Source organism: Conger conger, chromosome 7, assembly GCF_963514075.1.
Source record: "Conger conger chromosome 7, fConCon1.1, whole genome shotgun sequence".
In the NCBI taxonomy this organism is placed as follows: domain Eukaryota; kingdom Metazoa; phylum Chordata; class Actinopteri; order Anguilliformes; family Congridae; genus Conger; species Conger conger.
The window spans coordinates 46,456,037-46,480,647 of NC_083766.1; the positions used below are offsets into that span (position 1 = coordinate 46,456,037).

The 24,611-nt window shown below is 41.1% G+C and overlaps 1 protein-coding gene across 1 annotated transcript in view; it reads right to left on the reverse strand.

Annotated features, from left to right (window-relative positions):
* Positions 1-22,014, reverse strand: part of rasa4 (RAS p21 protein activator 4) — a 30,141-nt gene extending 8,127 nt beyond the window's left edge. The window contains exons 1-13 of the mRNA XM_061249955.1: positions 21,742-22,014; positions 15,941-15,997; positions 14,764-14,877; positions 13,921-13,982; positions 10,095-10,227; positions 8,937-9,018; positions 8,324-8,458; positions 7,548-7,639; positions 3,748-3,865; positions 2,495-2,648; positions 1,758-1,822; positions 1,065-1,177; positions 398-590 (exon numbers count right to left, since the gene is read on the reverse strand). Coding sequence (XP_061105939.1) covers positions 398-590; positions 1,065-1,177; positions 1,758-1,822; positions 2,495-2,648; positions 3,748-3,865; positions 7,548-7,639; positions 8,324-8,458; positions 8,937-9,018; positions 10,095-10,227; positions 13,921-13,982; positions 14,764-14,877; positions 15,941-15,997; positions 21,742-21,806 — 1,383 coding nt within the window. The 5' untranslated portion in view covers positions 21,807-22,014. The remainder of the gene's footprint in view (positions 1-397; positions 591-1,064; positions 1,178-1,757; positions 1,823-2,494; positions 2,649-3,747; positions 3,866-7,547; positions 7,640-8,323; positions 8,459-8,936; positions 9,019-10,094; positions 10,228-13,920; positions 13,983-14,763; positions 14,878-15,940; positions 15,998-21,741) is intronic.
* Positions 22,015-24,611: the final 2,597 nt, after the last annotated feature.

The following is a 24,611-nucleotide window of genomic DNA, read 5'->3' on the forward strand; positions in this document are numbered from 1 at the left end:
TAAGGTTCTTCTATGGCAGCGGTCCTCACTCCTGGTCCTGGGGAGCTGCAGGGTGTGCTGGTTTTTGTTCTCGCCTTAATATCAACAGCAGTTAGCAGTGTAATTAACTGCTTTAATTGATCAATTAAGTGCTCAACAATAGCCAGCACACCCTGCGGCTCTCCAGGACCAGGAGTGAGGACCAATGTTTTTCTTTTTTCTTTTTTATTCCAAACAAATTCTCAGACATTCAACATTTCCCCCCCCCCTTAAACCATCCAAACCCGACTCGACACGAGAACCACTATGACTCTAAAAGGAATCATTGGGTCCTTTAATTTTTTTTTGAGAGTACACCTTTCCCCTCCATTTCATAGCTGAAGTTTTCCTGTGGGAAATGCCGCCGCGCCATACTGACCCGATACTCTTTGCCAGGGAATCGCTCTTGGACGCGCTGGTAGAGCTGGCAGAAGGCCTGGCACAGGGCTACGGGGCAGTAAGAGGCAGACTGGATGATGGCGTGCACCAGGTCAGTGAGGTAGGACTGGAGGTGCATGGCACTCTGCTGGATCACGTCGGTCTCCGTCTGCGTTCGGTGGAGCCCGGCACACCTGCACACGGGCACAGGCACGAGGTTAGGGCCAAGAGGCAGCCCTCGCACAGGCCCAGTTCAGCACGTGCGGGAGCCAGGCATCTGGCACGGGAGTCAAATGCTAAAGGCCACACAGCCAGGCTGCCTGGCGGAAAACACACACTGCCAATCTGTTGATGAGTTTAACAGACCCATCTGCTGCTGAATATCTTGGTGAATTCAGCCAACATTGAGCCCATCATTGTTATCTGTAATACACACAGGCTCAAACAAACAGCAGGATTCTCAGGGGGGCAAAGCCATAAAGTACAACACAAAATAATGTTTAAAAAACACCATATAATTAATATGTTCTGTGTTATTTGTTATGCACTTCAGATAAGCATGCACACTAAAGTCAATCTATGAGAAAGCTGATGTGAGGAAAACGGTAATGTGTCTGTACTGTGAGAGAAGTTAGAGGTGTAGCTTGTTTACAAAGGTCATTTCTCACCCCGCCTCCTTCAGCTCCACCTTGTTGGGGTCCAGCTCGACGTACTTCTTCTCCTCGAAAATACGGTTAATGGTGGGGGCGAGAAGCCGGTGAAGATACTGCATGCCTGCCACCTGGCATGGGAGGGGGAGTTCAAGATTCAAAGTTCTTTATTTGTCACATGCACAGAGATACAATGTAAAATATGCAGTGAAATGGAGGAGATGCTCAGAACTGTGCAAGAAACTAAATACATTTAATAAAATAAAAAATAGAAAATATAGCAATAAAATAAAATAGAATAGAGTAAAATAAAATAAAATAAATTACATTTCTAGTGCAATACCAGTCTATATAGATGCAAGCAAATATACATACAAATCTAACCAATCTACCAGTATTTACAGCTAAGTGACCAGGTGTGCAAGGGAAAGTGACAGTTGCAGAAGCAAGTGTTCATGTATGTGTGGACATTAGTTCAAGTGAAGGGTACGTGTTGAGGATCCGTATGGCCTCATCGTCAGTCTTTCGGTTTTGGCCACGTGACCACAGAGGCGTCTGCCTCAGCAGTCTCGACAGTCCATTGTTGGGGTGTGAAGTGTCTCTCATGATAGTTTGGGCTCGCATCCTGTGTGACAGTCACATGACCACCGTGGGAAAAGCAGCAGTAGCCACAGTCACAAACCGAAACTAGACACAGAGGGAAGGACTTGCCTTTAAGAAGGACTCCATGGATTTGGATGCCAGGGAGTTGCTACGGAAGAGGGTGTTGGGCTCACCTGAAAGATAAAGTGAAAAGAACTGAGGACAGATGGGACCAGGTCCCAGTACACTACACCAACAACCGTTGTGAACCATGGTAGTCAACATACAAAGGATACAGTCAACATACAAAAGATACATTCAGCTAATTCCAGTGCTTGTACATACACTTTATTAGGTATTTATTGGACTTATTTTTCTGCTGCTGTAGCCCACCATTTTAAGGTTTGACATGTTGTGTGTTCAGAGATGCTCTTCTGCATGCCACTCTGGTAATGTGAGCTTATCTGAGTTACTTTTGCCTTCCTGTCAGCTTGAACCAGTCTGGCCATTCTACTCTGACGTCTCTCAATACCCACAGAACAGTCGCACCATTCTCTGTAAAGTAGAGAATGTTGTGCGTGAAAATCACAGGAGATCAGGAGTTTCTTCGATGCTCAAACCACCCTGTCTGGTACCAACAATCATTGCATGGTCAAAGCCTAGATCACATTTCTTCCCCATTCTGTTGTTCGGTCTGAGCTACAGTACAACTACAAGTCTTGACTATGTCTGCATGCTTTCATGCATTGAGTTGCTGCCACATTATTGGCTGATTAGATATTTCATTAATCAGCTGGTGTACAGGTCTACCTAATAAAGTGGTCAATGAGTGTATAACAGTTTCAAAATGAGCTTTGGTAACTCACTGGTCTTATCCAGCTCCAGCTTGAACAAAACATCCAGGAACTCCTTCACCAGCCCCTGGCCCAGGAAGAGCTTGACGAGGTTTGTAGCCACTTCCTGTCGGCTTTCAGCTGTAGTGGTCTCATCAATTAGCATCATTAGGTCTGGCCAGTTACCCTGAAACAATGGTACCCGCTCTGATCACTGACAAGTTAATCATATTAAACAGACATGCTGCAGAACAAATACTCACTCACTGCATTTCTCACATAATTTCATGAACCATTTTAATGTAATTTCATGGTCAAGGGAACAGCGTCAGTTATATAACGTAAGCAATTAGCCAACCAAATTTGATTGGAATGTTAAATACAAGAAAGTACCGACAGAATGAATTCAGTTAACCCCCATGTCCTGTGCAGGGGTCCAATCAGCACTATATTAATTTTTTTCTGCCCAATTCAGAATGCCCAGTCAATACATGAATGTATATCAGCACTATCAATTCAGGAGGGAAAAGCATGTTTAGCCTCCAAAAACGTGTGACCCTGCTGCCATTTCTTATCACACTGCAGTTTGCAAGTTGGTCTCACAGACCTGAGGAGACAGACACAAAAGAATAATTCAATTTGCCTTATCCTTCTTTTCATGACCTCTTTTGTTAGCTAAACTAAGCAAATAAATCAGACAAAATGGCACCCAAATAAAAGATGGGGAAACTGGTAGCTTTACTAGATCTTCTATAGACAGTTTGCCCAACTTTAATTTGGCTACCCTTCTGTACAAACTATTTATGCTTACTTTGAGGTCATACTTTCTGCCATTTAATTCTTATATCGTGGCAAATAAGATAGGACACCACTTCCTGACTCGAGGGTACCTAGCAGGTTACCTGGCCAGCAGGTTGATAATGCTCAATGAGAAACCTGAAATCTTCCATGGAGACACAGGAGCCTATCGTGTGTGGCCTTGTAGACTCAATACCATCAGAAGAACACTGCTTTAAGGGCAACTCCCTGGTAAATGCTGGATATTTGGGTGGTAAAGCCCAATACAGCTACATAAAGCATATGTCAGTCTTTTATGTAGCTATATTGGACTTTGCCACTCAAATATCCTGCAGTTGTAATGTCGGTTATCATGGTATTTCCCTAAACAGGATGAGGCACCTAACAGCCCGGGGAGTGAATTATTTTGAGTAAACTCATGGGAGTGCTGATAGGATGAACCCAGCCAAAGGGGCCAGGGGGTATTAACCACAAATTGCCTCACTCACGTTGAAACAGGTGCCCACCGACTGGCACAGCAGCTCCACAAGAGGCTGGTAGTGGCTGGAAGGCAAAACGGTCTCATCTCGGAGTCTGAGCTGCAGCCGCAGGGATCCCAGGGTGCTCCTGTAACAGAACAGATACTCTCAGATGCCATTTCAGTGTGGGATCTAGCACCATAAACATCTACACAGGGATTCATGACGGACTCCCATTTGTACAGCCATCAAAACAAAAAAACAGTATTGTACCGTACAGATATCATGCATATTCATATGTTCCCATTATACTTTTATTGAATTTAGCTTCCTAAGATGGTCATCATTTTGATGGGAATTGATTAACAGATTTTAATAATCTACCTGTTTTATCTAGTTTAAATACAAGCACCATTTTGGAACATAGGCAGATGCGGCCATACCATACACCCAAACAACAGCTTGCAGAATCCATAACTAGGACACAGTTCAGGTTCCTCAAATTTGTCCATGTCCATGCCAGATAAGCGTATCACAATGAGAACAACAGAGGGAACTGCAACCGGCAGTCACAGCGGCAAATGTGTCATGCAGACTCAGAACCGCGTGACGCCATCACATCGACAAACCACAGCCTGAGTGATGCCATACAAGGCCAAAATGAAACGGAACAGGGGGGAGGGGGGGTCTGAGACACTATTTGGGGGACAGAAAACTGGAACGAGTGCAGAGTGAACTTGATTCAGTTTAAGTTCAAAGAGGTGTGGGTGAGCAGTAAGAACTGGTGGTTAACCCCGGGAGGTGAAAAACGTACACACTAAAGGTTAAACCTTTCAGTCTATATTTAAGAAAAGCTGTCCCGGGGAGCAGCTTTTAGGGCTTGGGGGCGGGCTGCACTCATGAGGGGGTGCACCCCCCCCCCCCCCCGACAAGGGTCACCAGAGAGACAGTCACTAAATAGCAGGGTGGCAGAAGGGGGACGACCAAAATCCCATCAGGAAGAAGGTGGTGTAAAAAAAAAAAAAAAAAAAGAGACAAAACAAACAGGGACAGCTTACTTCATTCACAGATAAGAAAGAGGATCAGTCCAGAGAGAACGGGATTATGCCAGCTTAATCTGGGAATATTTTCTTGGTTAATAAAAACCATCCACGTGGGTAAATGTGTGTCCTTAATACAACAGCCCATTTCATACCCCCGCCACCACCCCCATTTGATTTCCCTGAAGCATTTCGTTCAAGGGTTTAATGACAGTGACATCGTAAATATGGACAAAATCCCTTTATTTCTCCCTCAGAGAGTTAAACGTACTCTGGAGTAATCCTTTGTTGTGGGACTGGCTTTGACATTTTAATTTCTGCCCTATTTTTACATGGGAAAGGAACAGAAGAGAGGCAGGGGGCAGAGCTCTGGAGACTGACATGCTTTGATGATGCTGAGCATTAAAGGTCTACATTTCATTGATGACAATCTGTGACAATCTATACTACAATTATTTTAACAACTATTTTCAATACTAAATAATAGCTTTATACGTGTATGTACACTTTTTACTTTTCATCTCAAAAGGCAGCACGTTATGTGTGTCGTGAATAAGGTTTTAACTACTTAAGGTGTAAGATCACAAATATGTGAGTACAACGTTTTATAACTGAACATCCTAATGCTGATGGAACTATCACTATTGGTAACCAAAAGCAACAGAATACATTTGAAAAAACCTACTCTTCAAAGGGTTAAATTTGATTTAATGAAAACTGTAGAGAGCAGTGATTTCCAGCAAAGAAAAGAAGGCAAGCTTCTCTTAATCTTACAATCACAAGGATTTTCATCCAGCGTAAGCTCTAAATATAATACATCAGCCGTTGCCCGCTGATATGATTATGGAAAATTCCTCTTTCTCCTGCTCGTCTTCTCCAGCTTATTTTAAGCCTTTTTATATACAATTATCTCACACTACCAAGCCCTCAACGCAAGAGCGAGTGCGTGACTGAGTGAGAGAACGAGGCAGTGATTGGCAGCAAAGGTGGGGGAGTCATATTTGCATCTATAGCCCAAGATTATGTGACTAACACATACTGTGTGACCTTTGCACATTGGTTCTCAAGATAATGTTCCTTCACAGAATAAACTTAAGTATGATTAATGCAATACAAGCTGATGTATGAGACAGGAACTGAAACATTCACTGTATCATGCAAAGAATGCATATGTTATTTATTAATTTTAGTATTACATAAACTCATAAATTAGTGTATGGTTAAACTGTTGGTAAAGGTATCTTACCTGAACTGCAACGGTAAATATCTTACCGTTGCAATTCAGCCAATATAGTTAAACATACAAACTATGAAAAACTTGAAACCATCTTAGATAAGATTTTTTCTAACAAAAAAACTAAAGACATATGCAAAAGGTTTGTGAAAATGGAATCAATCATATGTTGATTAGTACGTTTTACTAAATGAAACATAAAAAACATTTATTTCAGCATGATTATGGCCCCTTCTATATATACCAATGTGCAAAAAAAACAACAAAACAAAACAAAAAACAAACAAAAAACACATTGAGTATACAGAAAATATAAAAAAATTGACATATAATTGAATATAAATGAATTCACTAGTTTCTTAACATATAAGGCACTTCATAATTGAATTCTACAGTCTACTGAGATCATAAGAACTACACTCAGTGATCACTTCATTAGGTAGACCTGTACACCAGCTTGTTAATACAAATATTTAATCAGCCAATCATGTGGCAGCAACTAAATGCATACAAGCATGCAGACATGGGCAAGAGGTATTGTGACAGTGTTGTGTCACCAGTATTGTGCAAAAGAAAAAAAAAAATGAGAGCAGCAATTCTGCGGGCAAAAATGTCTTGTTAATGAGAGTGGTTAGAGGAGAAGGTCAATGTGACAGTACAACAGTGGTATGCAGAAGAGCCTCTCTGAACACAAAACGTGTCAAAACTGTAAGTGGATAGGCTACAGCAGCAGAAGACTTAATAAATCTAATAAAGTGCTCACTGAGTGTATATATATATGTAAGACACATGATGACCCCAATCCCTTTATAATATGTCACTATATATAAAAGGGGCAATAATCATGTACAAATAAATATGTTTTCTATACATTTCATTTACTAAAACATACTAATCAACATATACAGTAAATTTTACAAACCTTTTGCATAAGGGTGTAATCTAGACATGTGGTTAACATGTTTACCATTAAGCAATCTCAACAGGCTGGTTGGATCTACTGGTGCTTTGCATCTACAGTAAAAAGTGCTGGAAGAGGGCTTCACTTCAATCCCACCTCACTCCTCCTCACTCACTACTCAACACTAATCCCCTTATTTCCCAAGTGCCCACACTGCACAATCTCTTGTGCAGGGGGAGGCAAAAAAAAAAACATGGATTTCAGAGGGCAGGATTACGCAGTGGCTTCCTGTTTGCACATGGAAGGGCTCACTCACAGAGACCTAGGCACAGCCCTACAGGAAGTGAGACGGACACTGTTCCTCCACAGCCCTCTCAGGCCTCTCTAGTCCCTGAGCAGAAGATACACCCTCTAATCCTCTGCCTTTGCCCCCGTTGCTTTCTCGTTTAAAGCATGCAGGTCGATGAATCCTTTTGGTACAATAATAATTAAAGGAGAATCTACATTGGCATGATTCAGCGCAGTCACATACTGTCGTCTGCTATAATGAACAGAACATGATATGCTATAATTAACTGGGAAGATGTAAGGCTTAGGAGTGACTGGGACGTTCTGTGGCGCCCAGAGCAGTGACGGTGATTGTGGGATGACTCACTCATACTGGCTGTGTTTGGGTTTCTCTGGGCCCAGGCGGAACCAGCCCTCTTCCGGTCGTTCCGACTGCAGTCTGTTGATGTTGAATAAAACCTGACAGAGAGGAAAAAAACCCACGTCATCACATAGTCCTCTGCCTAAGATCACGTCTGAAATTAGTGCAAGAAAACAAAAGGGGAGTTGCGGCTCACCGATGGTGTTAGCCTCAAGGAGAAAGAAAGAATAAGAGGAAACAGCAAAACTGCTCATTATAATTTTTCGGTTACTTTTTATCCATTTTTTGGCTTTTGACTAATTTAAAATGGCCAACCATATTTGTGAGCCAACCATCACAGTAATATTGTCAATTCAGGACACATATGGTCAGAAGTGAATGTAGCTAGCTGACTCCTCTGTAGACACTGCAGTCCACCAGCTGAGCTGCACAGCCAAAGGACTTCTCATGCAGCAGACTGACAAAGGGGAACGACCTGTAGACCTCCACCAGCCACAGATTCAATTCAATTCTGGACCATGGGCTTTAGTGCACCAAGGACCAAACCTAGGTGAAATATGCAATTATTCTGGATTCAAATACTTTTCTACATTTGACTGAGCTTGTCTGGTGTATTGCAACCTTTGAAACAATCTCAAAACATGCAAACCCGTGCCTTCTGATCCTCTTAGTTGGCTGAATTGCACCAGGCAAGATCAATAGAGCACTCTGAATCTAGAAGCTTCCACAAGCCACATACAGCTCTTATGCTTGATTGATGAGGATATGCTAGTGCTCCTCACCTTTCCCAGGAAGTCATTTTTACTGACCAGGTCCCAGTCCCAAACCTCCACGGTTAGAGGGGTGTCATTGGGCAGCTCGTCCAGTTCAAACTCAAAGCTTTCATTCCAGCGAGGATAGCAGGACTTCTTTACAACCTATTCATAGCATACAGATAGGAAGCCTCAGCATCTGGACTGAGATTGGCTGCCTGACATCTTACTTATGCTTTGTTCACATGGTAGAGGTATGCAGTCATTGGCAAATCAGATATGCAATGTATTTCATTGAGACAGCAAAGGAAAGCTCTGTCTCCGCCTGCGTTTAATACTGAACAACGCAACCTACAATGAAACCTTCCATTAGCTAAATTTTCCCAGCTTTTACTGTTGTTCAGTAGTAGAGAGACAAACTGGATGTTGTTTTTTAGATGAAATTGACATGCACTTTTCTTGTCCCACCCTGTCTGTTTACCAACGCAAGTAACATGAAATTAATCAGACAACAGGTCCTGCCCTTCCCCATTCATGCTTGTATAGCACCAAACACTTTTTCAAAATAATAAAACTAACCCACGAAATCACCACAGCAACGTTTACATGATATTTACAGCCGCATAAGAGCCAACTGCCTTACCGCAGTCTCGTGAGTTTTGCCGTTGTAGCGTACTCTAACAAAGGGGTCCGATGCTCCATTGCGGTCCTTTTTGGCCAGGTCTCTGTATGACGTATCAACAAAAGGCATGCAAGTGAGTCAGAGACAAAAAGTACAGCCAAGGCAGACCAGACCTGGGTCAAATATGTAATTGTTTTGGATTCAAATACTTTTCTGTGCTTGATTGATCTTGCCTGCTGTAACTGAGCCAACCAAGGGGTCCAGGCAGCGGGGTTTGCAGTTTTTCAGAGTTCTGTATTTCATGAGAGTTCTGTATTTCATAAGTTCTAATACACCAGACACACTCGTAGAAAAGTAATTGAATCCGAAATAAATATTTGACCCAGGTGTGGAACAGACATGAATTAAGTGCAGTTCAGGCAACGTTTTGACACAAATAGATTGTATTTTATTATTTGTACTGTTTATCATTGTAAAGCCATTTAAAAATCAGTGAGAGCCTTTGTGTTTCTTCGGGTTTCTTCTACACACAGCAGCCATGATGAGCCTTTCGCTATCAGGCTCTCCTCAGGAGCCGATCTCAGACAAAAATGTTGTGACACCAGGCCGCTTCCTCCACCGCCGCCACTTGCTGACTACATTTCCCAGGGGGCCGATGGGGGAAAGGCAGCAGGAGAGCGCTGCGCCAGAGACGTGTCTGGAGGCCCCTCCGGGCATCCCCTCCACGCCCCTCTCTACAAACAGAGCCGGCCTGGAGGGACGCAGGCTCACGTGTGAGATGTGGGAGAGAGGGCCCTGTGGGCAAGGTGAGGAGAACGGGGAGGAGGCCACTGACGCATACTCTCCGGCTCCCGCAGTTACACAATGCCTGAGGAAAGCTGGATAAGGCCAGATGCTGCAGCAGATGGGCTTTAATACCCACCACAGATGATGCCTGCCTTGTGACTGGAGTAGGTTCTTCGCAGAGTAACAACATTAGCGTGCACCTACTGCTCCTCTATGGTTTGACTATTTTCACTCTCGACAAAACGTCCATTAAATTTTGTGTCAGATATGGAAAAACAATAAAGAAATAAAATCAATCCAATACAGCGGTTGGAACCATTAAAACTCCCACGAAAGGCTCTTGCGGGTTCAGTATGTGCAATGAGCGTTGCCCGGGATGGCAGAGTCCCTCACCTGGCCTCGAAGACGCGGCATCGCAGAGCTCTGGGGACGTCTCCGTCCCCTTGCACCGAGATCTGGAGGTGGATCTCCCCTTGCACTTCCTCATCTGGGTCGATTTCCGTCAGGTTCACCCACCCATCTATACCTAGGAAGACGCACAGGCACAGAGGCACGTGTACAGAGACTGCACAAACACTGTCAGGCAAAATAATGACTGTAGACAGGAGAGCGCACCTTCTAAACAATGCCTTTTGGCTTGAAGGAAATCCTGCCAAAGAGAACAAGACTAATGTGGAGGCAGAGGAAAACAGGATAGCACTGATTGCCACTGTGCTTGGAGCGTGTGTGATAAAGGCTTGAGGTTATGTGCCCATCGCAGTATTCATACTTAAAGTCTGTATAACTAAAATGTATACCTACATTTAAAATGTATATATTATGAGACTATAATTAATATACTGTATAATATAATTAATGCATAATCCATTTTCCCTGTGTCAGTTACTGCATCATCATAAAAGCATGAAAAGACATAATATAATCTGTGATCATTTTTATGGACATATAGAATGTTTCATGTGACTAAGTGGAGTTATATCACAATGCACCAGCTTTGAGCGGCTTACTAATGTGATGTCAAAGCAAAGATGCATCAGCTAATGCAAAAGCACATCAGAAATGTCATGCATGTTTGTACTTTATTACTGAACTTCCTGCTGTATTGCACTCTCTCTGGCACATAAGTACTTTTCTCTACATTCAGCAGCAACTGTAAATAAGGTTTTTAAGAGTGGTTACTATTTACAGTTACAAACCAACTGCCAATAAATAAAATACAAAGAAAAAGTTAATGTTGCTTTTCCCAAGAATCTGCATTACTTTTTATTTTTGGTCAAATTAGCACAGTGTGGCTGAAGCTTAGCCTCTCTCTCTCTCTTCTTTTTTGGCTATTTTACTGAGAACATTAGCCATGGAAAATAGATCCATCCTGAAAAAGATGTTCCAGTTCAGTACTTCTTTATCTTTGTGGAACACTTGACTGGAGAAAGTAGTTTTTCCGTTGATTTATATTCTTGGTTAGGTCTCTTCGAGGCCCATTACATTTTATTAGACTGTTGAGTGTGACAACAAAAATATTCTGAACAGCCTTTTCCACAAAGTTAGATGGAAACCGCCTTTTATGAGCTAGCAGTTACGGACAAACACAGACTGCGGTCAATGGCCTGTGCTAATTCCATGGGATGTTGAGCTGCCTAAATATAACCAGATGCCACATTATTCCCCTGAACAAATGTGATGATCAACATTTTCATCTTCTTCCTATTTTTTTGAGTCAGACCTACACTTCTTCTGAATGTGTCTTTCACAAACAAAACCAAAACATAAAAAAAATGTTTCCCAGAACACCCCTCCAATCTAAACAGAGGCAAATGCTATCTGCTGTCACCTTCTCTCAAGATACATTTCACAGTTTCTCTGTTAACCAATTACCGAAGAAAACAAGAAAACACATTTCAATGCCAAAGCAAATTATGCTTTGGATTCTGAAACCTTAGGATGACTTATATGAGTAATTTCAGAAATCATGAAATAGAGATCCTCTCAACAACATGACCACTCTTATCAGAATCACCTTTAAAAAGGCAGAATGAGTTTCATTTTGCAAGTCTACACTGGGATTTGGCCAAGAGACAGAAGCTCACATTTCAGCGGAATGGCTCCAATGAAACCATTTGAGCATTTGGACTATAGGAAGAAACACTTTTTGTGGATCAAAATTAGACGGTAGTCTTCATAAGTCAAAGGTCCCCTGAATAGACATGTTCAAACGTAGCCAGCCCCTCACACACTGAGAGATAACCTTTACAAACATGGTCCCTCTGCTTCAAAAGAGCTTGGCCATCCATACCCCAGTTCCAATCTTTGAGTGCCTTGTTTATACCGTACAGACAAGCTTGACCCTCCGAATGTCAAATCCCAAGGTCCCATGCCCACAGAACCACACGTTCAAGTTGAGCCAAAAAAAATCCCGTCCTTCATTTGACCCCCCTGCAGCAAGATTCACAGACTCTAAAATAGGGAACTGTCCAGCTGGGCAATTCACAGCTGATATATTTGGATTTCAAAATTATACCACATAATCTTTTGATAAATAAAACATCCTTGCCGTAGTCTCCCTGACTTCTTTGAAAAACCATTTATACCAACATTTTCTAATGTTAAGAAACTGAATGTTTTCTAAGGCAATTCGGGTTACCATAGAGAACAGCCAACAGGAGCATGTTTGATAATCAAACAATTTGAAGGTTATAAGTCCCTTTTCTTTAAAAAAAAGTATGTTTCAATTCATATATTTAATGTTATTCAAAGATTTCAAAAAAGGTTATGAATGCCCATTCCATAAGGAACAAGGTTCACAAAGCTATGGGTTCACATAATAGCCCACATCCGTCTGTACCTTGCTATTTGGTAGCGTAGTCACAACCTCCCTTATAAGCACACTCCATGAGAAAATTTAGATAATATAGACAAGAATGGTGTCTCAGCCCAAGGGGACTTTATCAAGTGTTTCAATGTGTGAGTGTATGTGTGTGTATGTGAGTGTGTGTGTGAGCATGCGTGTGTGTTTGTGTGTGTGTGAGCAGGCATGTGTGTGTGAGGGTGTGTGTGTGTGAGCATGCGTGTGTGTATGTTAGAGCATGCGTGTGTGTGTGTGTGTGAGCATGCCTGTGTGTGTGTGTGTGTGTGAGGGTGTGTGTGAGCATGCGTGTGTGTGTGTGTGAGCAGGCATGTGTGTGTGAGGGTGTGTGTGTGTGAGCATGCGTGTGTGTGTATGCTAGAGCATGCGTGTGTGTGTGTGTGTGTGTGTGTGTGTGTGTGTGTGAGCATGCATGTGTGTGTGTGTGTGTGTGAGGGTGTGTGTGAGCGTGTGTGTGTGTGAGCATGCATGTGTGTGTGAGGGTGTGTGTGTGTGTGTGTGTGAGCATGCATGTGTGTGTGTGTGAGCATGTGTGTGTGTGTATGTGTGTGTGAGCATATGTGTGTGTGTGTGCGAGCATGCGTGTGTGTGTGTGTGTGAGCATGCATGTGTGTGTGTGTGTGTGAGGGTGTGTGCGAGCATGCGTGTGTGTGTGTGTGTGTGTGTGTGAGCATGTGTGTGTGTGTGTGTGTGTATGTGCACGCACTGGCAGGGGGTGTCCTTTGGTAAGGCTCTCCCCACTCTCCCCGGTGTCACAATAATGGACTTCCCTGCTGCGCTTCGTGACTCAACCTCCTTGTATACCCTGATGCATGACAGTCATTAGGCTCTGTCCCAGTGACTCACCCTCTTCCCGAACACAAGGTGCTGCCATTTGGGGCACCTAGGAAAAGCAGCAGTTAGCAAGCTCTCGGTGGGAGTAGACTCATCTATCAGCGAGACACAGGGAGCCCGACACTTAGGGGCACTGAGTGAAAATGATTGCAGACAGAGACTGTCTGAAATGATTAGGCTGCATAAGAACTGAATAATGAATGCAGAGGCTGGAGCAAGGGCTGATGGGAACCATCTGAAGAGTCCTTGAGAGTCACAAGTAAACTCAACAGCTAACCTCCACTACCGTGATAAAGAAAAAAATCTTCATAAGAGCTCTGACTGGTGTGTGTCTTTCATTTGTGTGAAAGTGTGTGCGCTAAGCCGTGTGATGATTCACCGCCGGTATAGCAGTGCCAGCTTCCCAGCATCCTCAGATCAATAGGCAGCTGGCCCCACATAATGATCTCATTCAATAACGTCCATCCTCTGGGCTTCTCCCAGTCACCCAAGTCATTGGATTCCTCGCGAGAGGAAGATTCTCACCTTGCGGTTTGGCGGTCAGAGCCTCCTTGGAAATGGACACCTTTCCGATGACATCATCTCGACTAGAAGGACAAGCTATCGGTTAGGGAAATTCAGTGCACAGCCTTCAGTGCCCTACAAGGTATAAAACTGAGGGTTTGCCGGAGTTTTCACAGATTAAAGTTGTAGTGTCAGTCTACATTTCCCTGAAGCACCACCTACATACAGAATTTTGCTTTGGAGCCTTACTGCAGTTTTATAAGTACTCCATCCTCTAAACCATTTCTTTTTTTTTTGTATTCAAAACTAGTCATTTTTGTATTAAATCACTACAGGAAAATGAAATTGGAGCATAATATAGGCATTGATTGTAAATTGAGGTAAAGATGACAATTTTATGGCCATTAAAACTACTTTGATCAAGGAAGCCATGGACAAATCAGCATACATGTGACCAGTTTCAGTGATTTAATTTATTATGTAACTAAATGCATATGTAGGTGGGACCTATACTGTATGTAGGTGAATTGCTTTGGTGACAAACAATAATATAACAAGACAAATGCATTCATTCACTAATAATTTTACCATAGTAATTTTTTGTTTTTAAATTACATACAAAAATAATGTTGAAATGTCCAACTCACTAATAACTAAAGAGCAGCATAATAACATTACTATCTGAGAGAGGTTAATCTCCCTTGTCTTATGTATTCATATTTGCAAGTAGTCCATCATAACACAGGAAAATAAACTGCAATGTCTGCGAAAGCTGAAAAGGGGAGATGCTAATGTGATAAAAAAATGTTTTACACATGTACAGTAGCCTATCCAAAACAAGGAATGCTGTGTGTTTTGTGGCACCTCAGAGAATCCTCGTCCAGAACGTGGAAGCAAACGGTGTGAAAAGATGGGGGAAGGTGAACGTTGTATTCCTCGCCCCAGAACGGTGACAGTGTCTTCCAAATCGTTGCTGTCCTAGGAAGAGGAGGAGGAGGAAGAAGAGCAAAGCAGGAGACCCCAAGAGCAGTTAGGCGTGAAACCAAACAAGCTTTGTACCTTCAACTGGTGCAGCTTGATGAACTTCAGCCAATTCGAAAATGCCCTATATCAATGTGCATTTTTCACATAGAAAGTATAATAATAAATGAAGATGGTATTTTGAAAAGGAAATAACATTTTATGTTATGGATATTACTTTAATGGGTTGGTGGTGTTTTCCAAAAAATAAAACTGAAAATTCACGGTCCTCTATACCTCCAATTGTGTGTCATAAATATTCACAAAAGCGGCTGTTTCCCAACCTCACTGCTGACAATTATTAACAAGTGTGGCACACCAATGTTTCTGCAGAAAAAGAATTATATCTGCAGAACTATGCCTGCTGAACTACTATAAAAAAAGCTTTCCAACCTCCAGAGCTATGCTCTTCATTTTCTACATCTCAGCCATTATATAATGTCGCTGGCTGAGATGGAGGTTGAATGCGGAGGAGGAAATATTAATCTTTTTGGCTTTAAAACCTCCCCCAACATCAGCGTCTGTGATAGAGGTCACACTGCTAACCATTAAACAGAATATGGCTTCTCCTAACAGCTTTGCTTGTTCAAAATGCAACTGCAGGATCTGAATTTGTACACTATCCTACTCAGAGCACAACCCTTGACAGAGAGCACAGCTGATGGTTAATCCCCCTGATAACACCGATTTGAATTAAAATGAGCCGACCACCACTTTGCTATCAGTTTGAACTTCTGATAGAATGCTTGAAACAGCAGTAGCAGACAAATTAATTTCAAGATTAAACTTTGCATTAATATACTCGGTTTTGTCCAAATTCACATCCAGATGGATTTGCATAATGCTCTATAAACAAACTGCTGAACAAATTAGAGTTGGGACCATACACAACTCTCATCTAATGTAATTAATCATCATTTTCATTTATGATAATCTCCTTACTGAAAACAGAGCAGGGTGGAACTGAGGCTTAATTCTGCAGGAACATTGTTTAAACGTAACCAAAACACTACATGCATACCTGATGATGGCCTCATTGTCAATCCTTACAATGCAGTATGGGTCACTGCTCCCGGTGCTGCAAAAAAGGTATCATAAACCATCTCTGTTATGTGATAACAACACAGCTCAAGCTCAAGGTGTCTAGACATGAGAATTATAAGGCTCTAACTGACATTTTTTAGTTGGTGTCATAAATATGTTGTTTATAAGGCACTAAATATATATGTGAAGTTTTACACAAAAATATTGTTTAAAAGTATGAAAAAATGCTAAATGTAAAAGGTTGTATCTGCTTGGAGCCCATTCACTTTGGTAGCTTTGAAGCTCAATATCTCAAAACCACACAAAACCCAGATAGAAGCTTATAATTCCAAGGTCAAGGGTCACTGTCATGCCAACAGATCCTGACTAGAGCCAGTGAACTGAGGATGGGTTTAAGAGCTAACCTCAACCCAATCAAAGAGCCGTAGATGTGCGCCTGTGATAAAACTGCAACATCAACTATGAGTCAGCCATCTCAAAACTTCTGCTCGAAAGCGCCAAACTGGTTGGACTTGTTGGCAATGACGTGGCCTTCCTCCCTTCTGTGAGTACGACACTGCTCAAACAAGACACCTACGTGACAAACGACCTCCTGTGAAAACCTGACGTGGAATCCAGGTGTTTTCTGCCTGCGTATATTTACTCAGCTTTTCCCTTTAATCAAATATGCAGGGGAGTCAGCGACCAGCCGGCGCAGCGGTGAAGCTCACGGCCTTTGGTGTGTCAAAGGGCAGCCCGTACGTAAGAGTATCTCAGGATAAGCCTTTGCGGGCAGACAGTTCAAAAGACCGGCCCCCGGGTACCGGCAGGCTGCCCACCGATGCCAGGACTTCTCTTTCAAGCTGGGCCATTGATCCTCAGGGCCTGGTGAGGTCCCCATCTCGTTCACTCACCACCTCCGCCAACAGGCTAATGGCTGTGCCCCTCTGCCTTGATAAAGCCCAGCACCCACCCATCCCCGGCATGACTCCTGCATTAATGCTCGGCTGCATGGCTTGTTACCAAGCGGCGCATTCCATAATGCATAATGCACCATCATCGTATGCCGGGAGATCTCAGTAGGACATTTTTCACATTATTACACAAGAAAATTGATTCACTTATTCAATGCACTTATCAGTGGCAACTTAGAATTTTCACATATAATCCATTTATACAGCTAGGTATTATAAGGAAGCAGTTCTGGTCAAGTACCTTGCCCAGGGATACAATGCGAACACACGTTTCCTCTTTGAATTCCAGTGTTACAGTACATCTAGATCTAGAAAGTGGTATGAGCAGGATTGTGTAAGAAGCCACAGGGTAAAAACTGTCTTAACTGTCTCAGGATAGATTCTGAGAGAAAGGTTAAGGTTAAAAGAGCATGTCTGTAATAATCTGTTTGTACTAATAACTGTGACCAAACATACAGTATGGAGTATTCACAGTATTGTAAACGGACATAGAGTGGCTTCATTATTCATGGCAGATGTTCCAAAAAATATATAGCTTCAACTATTGCAAAATGTGCATTTTTAGGGGCCCTGTACAGCATATCCAATACAAACATTCAAACAATTAGGCTCATAATTTAAAACATAACATTAAAAATGCTTAAGTCATCTGAATTCCAGATTAATTGAGAAATATCTAGTGCATCACGCTGCCTTCTGAACTATCATCCTTAAATCTGTTGTTCACAATGCACTGCAATGTTTCCATTTTAACAGCCTTGCATCAGACTTTACAACTGTACAAACAACAGAAAAGTGATTAGTCCCCATGAATTGATTGATGTCACTCTTCAATGGCTATAGCATTGGTGTGTAAAGGCTTTAGCAGTATTCACCATCAGAGCAGTAATGATTTTCTTATCTGTACTTCCTTTTAACATCTGGGGCTTTGCTGAAAGGGTACATAGCTGGTTTGTTTTAGCAAAACACACATTTATAAAATCAGCTTTAGAAGGAAATAGGTACATGCATGGTTTGTTCAACCAAACACTTCCAGTTTACAATTACAAATTAGTCATTTAGCAGACACTTTCAGCCAAAGCGATTTATAGAAACATGTTTCACAAGGTAAGCAAACAGTTCAAGACCTGTGATATACACAGGGAAAAGGGTTCATTTTTTTGTTTTGTTTTGCTTTTTTAGATAGAAGCATTGACGTAAATACAAAAAGTGAAGTGTTATTTGGGAATATGAGTCGAGACGTTTGCAGAAGACAGCCAATGACAACGAAAGAAAGGCAGCAGAAATGGTACTTTCATAGGAGTTTAGATTTAAAAAAGCCTTTTCCAGAAAACTACTAACTGATTTCAAGCTCCAATTAACACTAAATTATAATACTGTTGAATTTTCATTATGCAAGCTCATTGGAACCTGTATTTTTTAAGGTCTACACTCATATCAAGTGCATTTTCCCAAGGCCCACTCACATTTCACTCTCCCTATACTTCGGGTGATGTATAGCCTATTGGAGACAATTACAAAGACATATTTTGTCAAGTAATACAAATTCTGTTCACCTATATGACACAGTGAGTACAAGTGGCTTGAATCTTTCTGCAAATGATTATACAAAAAACAGATCATTCAAAAATAAAGAGGAATGAGAGGGAACTATGATATGGAATGGAACGTCCTATCAATACATTGCTGACTTATTGAGAAGCCACTAGAGCCGTTTATCAACAGTTATTTAAACTACCAAATGAGACCTCTGGTGATTCATTTCTCGCTATCGTTATTGCTGTAATGTGAACTCCTGCTTCTGCGGGAATCAGGTGCAACATCAAATACCGCGGTGCATTTGTCAGTTTAACCACGTCTTCTTTCGCGCGCCACCTGCAACACAGCGATAGCGGCAACTTATGAGTCACACCAGAAGAATATTTTGCCCTATTCAGCCAGTTACGTTTCCACGATTATTGCGAATTTCGCTCCTACTATGCGCAATTCACATCTGGGCGAATTAAAATAATTTCCAAGAAGGCTTACAGTTTGTTCGCTACCACAATGGGGCCTATTAAAAAAACTGCTGTTAAATGAAAATTAGCTACGTGCTCGTATCCCAGGCTATAGGTGTGACACAAGGAATGCTATTAGCGGTCATTGTTCACACTCGTATTTACAGACAAATCCTAGTAAATATGTATATTGCCTTGACCGCATTGTTAACGTGCTCTATATTAGCTTTTTATGTGTGTAAACGTAAACGACACATATTTTATATACGGCTAACCTACTGAATAAACAATAATAGCATAACACTAATAAGATTAATGGGAATTTTCCCAAATGCACCCTGAAAGTACAGTAGTGTTCTCTTTGCATGCAAATGCATATGTTTCCCAAGCAACAAAGGAACAAATGAATTATTATATTGCTGGCTAGGGGTACAATGTTATGTACCTATAGGGTACCGCCCCAGTGACAAGTATACGTTTTAGGCACTTTTCATACTTTTATTGGTGAGTGTACAGCAACAGAGGAAATATTGAAATATTGAAATTGTGTGTGAGTGTGTGTGTGGGTGGGTGTCTCTGTGTTACTTCACACACATAGTTACCAGTATGCTTTTTACAAAAGGTTTGGGCAGTGTTAGCTAAACAGACATGACACCAAGTTCCACTGGTACTGTAAGGAAGCACCTGGCTTTCATCTGACAATGCGCTATGTAAGCAGTGTCAGAACAAACTCTACGCTATGCCCTGGTAAAGCCCTATTGCCATACACATGAGCATAGCTGGAAGAAAGTATAACCTCAACAGCTGTAAATGTACCTGCCTACCTAGTACTATTTTTGGCCGGATCAGACGAAAAGCAATTCAGTATTGGTACAACTACCAATACTAGTATTAGTGAAGAAAATACAGATATATCTTGCTTTGAAATATGCCTGCTGAAATCCGAAAAATATTCATCTGTATCGCCTGAACTAAAAATGGCTACCTTGATAGCCACCAGAATCACAATCCAATATTGGCTCTGTAGAAGAAGTACACAAATGGTATTATCACCAATTCAAAATGAAGCAAATGAAATGAACTTATGTGGCACATATTACAAATAATGTCAAGCCTAAACAATTCATCTTTCATTTGACATATTCCTTGTACATACCCAAGATTAATGTGATTTGGTTTGGCTGGCATTTGCAGTTTCTGCTATTGTCCTGCATATCAACATCAATCAATCAAAAGATGGATTTCTTTCATTATTCAATCTTCTTAGTACGGTAATGGACCCATTTCAAGTATTGGCTTTTTATTTTATCTGACCAAAATGTTGATTATTTTCCCAAAAAATGGGGGGTGGGACTACAATTACACTTATTCCGTACACCTATAGCAAATATCATCACAAGAGTTGAGATCAATTCCATCTCCATTCAGTACATCAAGAAATTAATTGAAAAGAAATCATTATTTAAATTTAAATTGAAATGACCCCAGCTCTGATCACCTGCACACCAACACTTTCATTTATGTCTAATGTTTTGTTTCTGTACACCTGCTCTCTGGATCTCCTGATTGATTCCTGTGGTTGCTCCTACCTCTTCAACCCTGATGATCAAGATAACCCTGCCATTCCTTCCTAAGCATGATGGGCTGTCTCCCCCTGAATGCTATCACACCACTTTAAACTTCCCATAACCGAGTGCATATTGCTGCTACCTCCTTCATCCTACTCTGTGACATCTCCATCTCTGTGTCTCCTACTTTGCTACCTTCGCATAAACAGAATAAAGCCCTTTGCTGGATACTAGACGCAATTCCCTATTCTTCTCTAAACTGCTTTCTTTGACTGCATCCTGGCCATTTCCTTAAGTAACAGGTATAAAACAAACCCCTATATATTTGTTTATTTGCATTCTTTTTTCAGATATTCATCATTTCTCACTACGAAGACTATGATACATTTTTCTGTCTGCCTTTTGCTCATCCAGTGATGAAGGACTGTAGACATTTCTTGCACTGCAGTTCCTTTCATCGTGTCTTTGTGGTAGCTGGTACATATTCAATAGCTTTAAACTGTTAACTGTTCTTCTTTCTCACAAAGCTTAGGTTTATTTTGCACACCCTCTTTTTCTCCTGCACAACAGGAATGCAATGAGCTGGTCTACAAAACATAATCTCCCAAAGAAAGTTCCACTTATGAACTTCCAACTGTACAAATTTCCATTTTCATGACTTATTCTATTATTCCATTGTTTCAAATGATTGAATTTTCTTATTTTATTTTATTTTTTATTTGTGACACATTACCAATGATCCAGATATTGGCCTTTTATATTCTGTCTCATTGTCTCAACCTAATAATAGTGGCAAAAACCCTGCTGACATGAAAATCAAAACAAAATTCAATGCCATTTTATTTTTAAAGTTTCCTGAAAATGTTATACTCGGCTTTTAAAAGCTAATGTTGTATTTGTCTTCCTTTGTGCGATGCATTACATTACAATGTGCTGCATACTCTGTTAACTCATATATCTTTGCCTAGAAGGCTATTTGACTATGATCATATCAATCCGTTTTATCTAATGGAATACGAAGATGCTGTTCCTCAGTTACAATAGCTACTGTACAATTAAAAATGGCCCACTTTCAGTGGACTTATACCAATGATTTTAAGCAAGACAAGCGTGATGTATTTTATTTCAAATGGCACTACATGATAGCTGCTCTATAGCTTCAAGATACAAGATCAACAAGATAATGAATTAAAGAACAAAATCAAACCGCGCACTTCAGCTAAATTACTTTCAAATAAAAGGAATTATGTGGATACTCACATGTCTTTAACAGGTAAATTCTTCGCTTCAACAATTCTGATAAATAAAGTACTTCGCTTTGCCATTTGTACAAATCCGAGCGACTGACTGCTTGAAGAAATGTTTACGAAAGTGTCTTGCAGCGAAATGTCAACAAATCGCTTGTTCACTTTCAAAGAGAGATGTGTAACAACATTTTATCCCTTTCTGAAAACTGGTTGCTGATGTGATTGTTTCCCCAGAAGACAGATATACAGAGAGTCGGTGACTTGCGGTCTCGTACTGTAGTAATCATTCCACAACACAGACGTTTTTGTCTTCAAACACGGGATTCAGACGGTAGACCGAATGTAAATCTACTCCAATCACAACACTCTGGCTGTAGCTTTCGAAGATTGCATTGGGCAGGTTATATTATGACGTAATACTGTTTGTGGGGTTGATGGGAAGTGTAGTATTACATTTTCTTCTGTAATCATAATACCCTCACAACAATTGCCAGTGGATGTTATTTAATATTCATCAACTATGTTATATTTTGAAACATTTAATGTCATGCATTTCCATTTAACACTTTATCACAGTGGATTATTCACTTTAGAATGTGTTGCAGCCATTATAACAATTCTGTCAAATGTACAACACAAGACCGACTTAGACACTATTCACCAGGGTTAGTCTGTTTGTGTTTGATCTAACAAAATTGTCATACAGCATCTTGTTCTCTTCATGCTGAGGAGTGAAGTAACCACTTGATCTATGAACCCTCTCAGTCTTGAACAATGTAATTACTAATATAATTGGATTCATTATTAATAATCCTTATTAATAATTAATATATATTAATGATTACGATTCACCTCTTGAATTTCCCATATTTGGAGAATATAAAGTTACCAGCAAACTGTTAGAACATCAGAGGAGATACCACAGGATTTTAATGCAATGTTTGATCTTTGTTTAAAGGTTATGCTTCACTTGGCTTTTTTCATTTTTGCCTGACAATTTGCAACAGATAACATTGTTGACACAAACCAATAGTTCACTTAGTTCACCTAATAGTTCATCTCAATTTGCATGAGTATAGTCTCCAAAGGTTCTGTGACTTGGCAAAACCAATACTTCTCAAGTAAACATATGAAATGTCTTGACAGCTTTGAAGAATAATACAGTATCTTTTCACAAAGGCATTTTCAGTTTCAACATTGTCCCACCCCCTTACAGGAGTTTCACATGTAGAAATAACAGAGCATGACTTATTGGGCAACCAACAAAGCTCCTTTAGGCTTTCCTGGAAGAAAGAAGTGAATGTGGAAACATTTTAGTTAAGCGCATCAGAACATTTAGCCGATAGATGACCTGAACTTGTTTTGAAAGCTAAATATCTAATATTTGTAGAACAGTATTTGCTGTTTTTATAATGATTTTAACATAAATTTTATTTCAAATGCCATTGTGCGATAGCTTATCTGAAGACACCAGCTTTAATACATTTAGATACAAGACACCAGCTTTAATACATTTAGATACATTTTTTTAAAATCAAGCATATCCCACTTGAGCTGAATAACTTACATAACTAAATAACGACAATAACAGGTCAATTCTTCACTTCAACAATTCTGATAAGTATTCTGCTTTGCTATTTGATTAAATCCAAGTGTTTGGCTACTTTATAAATATTTGCTGAGTACCTTGCTGCGAAATGTTAACAAATCATTTGTTGACTGACTTTCAAAAAGAGAAGTGCAGCCTCTTCCATACAGTGCATCCGGAAAGTATTCACAGCACTTCACTTTTTCCACATTTTGTTATGTTACAGCCTTATTCCAAAATTGATTAAATTCATTTTTTTTAGATTTTAGCAAATTTATTAAAAATAAAAAACTAAGAAATCACATGTACATAAGTATTCACAGCCTTTGCCATGAAGCATTGAGCATCCTGTTTCCATTGATCAACCTTGAGATGTTTCTACAGCTTAATTGGAGTCCACCTGTGGTAAATTCAGTTGATTGGACATGATTTGGAAAGGCACACACCTGTCTAGGTCCCACAGTTGACAGTGCATGTCGGAGCACAAACCAAGCATGAAGTCAAAGGAATTGTCTGTAGACCTCCGAGACAGGATTGTCTCGAGGTACAAATCTGGGGAATGGTACAGAAAAATTTCTGTTGCTTTGAAGGTCACAATGAGCACAGTGGCCTCTATCATCCGTAAAAGTTTGGAACCACCAGGACTCTTCCTAGAGCTGGCCGCCCGTCTAAACTGAACAATCGGGGGAGAAGGGCCTTAGTCAGGGAGATGACCAAGAACCCGATGGTCACTCTGTCAGAGCTCCAGCGTTCCTCTGTGGAGAGAGGAGAACCTTCCAGAAGGACAACCATCTCTGCAGCAATCCACCAATCAGGCCTGTATGGTAGAGTGGCCAGACGGAAGCCACTCCTTAGTAAAAGGCACATGGCAGCCCGCCTGGAGTTTGCCAAAAGGCACCTGAAGATCTCTCAGACCAGGAGAAACAAAATCCTCTGGTCTGATGAGACAAAGATTGAACTCTTTGGCGTGAATGCCAGGCGTCATGTTTGGAGGAAACCAGGCACCGCTCATCACCTGGCCAATACCATCCCTACAGTGAAGCATGGTGGTGGCAGCATCATGCTGTGGGGATGTTTTTCAGCAGCAGGAACTGGGGGACTAGTCAGGATTGAGAGAAAGATGAATGCAGCAATGTACAGAGACATCCTGGATGAAAACCTGCTCCAGAGCGCTCTTGACCTCAGACTGGGGCGACGGTTCATCTTTCAGCAGGACAACGACCCTAAGCACACAGCCAAGATATCAAAGGAGTGGCTTCAGGACAACTCTGTGAATGTCCTTGAGTGGCTCAGCC